At 30.5% G+C, this 259-nt stretch overlaps 1 protein-coding gene across 1 annotated transcript in view; it reads left to right on the top strand.

Annotated features, from left to right (window-relative positions):
• LOC119591781 overlaps positions 1–259 on the top strand; it is a 32050-nt gene that overhangs the window by 1953 nt on the left and 29838 nt on the right. The window contains exon 2 of the mRNA XM_037940525.1: positions 97–129. Coding sequence (XP_037796453.1) covers positions 97–129 — 33 coding nt within the window. The remainder of the gene's footprint in view (positions 1–96; positions 130–259) is intronic.

Raw genomic sequence — 259 nt, 5'->3', positions numbered from 1 at the left:
CACAAATATCTAAAGGTTTCAAAATCCTAATTTCAAATCAAGGTTTCAAAACTCTCAAACTCATTTACAACTCTAATTCTGGGCCATAAATTCTAGCGCTTATACCCTAAATCTCAGTTGCATATTCAGGCATGTTAATTGCATGCTGTACGAAAAAGAAGGAATTTGTTTACGTTTAGAAATCACAATTGAAACTTTGGCATAATTCATAAAAGGTTATTTATTTACAAACAAATGCAATCGGAATTAGCATTGTTTA

Source organism: Penaeus monodon, chromosome 29, assembly GCF_015228065.2.
Source record: "Penaeus monodon isolate SGIC_2016 chromosome 29, NSTDA_Pmon_1, whole genome shotgun sequence".
In the NCBI taxonomy this organism is placed as follows: domain Eukaryota; kingdom Metazoa; phylum Arthropoda; class Malacostraca; order Decapoda; family Penaeidae; genus Penaeus; species Penaeus monodon.
Note: the sequence above shows the minus strand (reverse complement) of the source record. Positions and strands in the feature narration are given on the sequence as shown.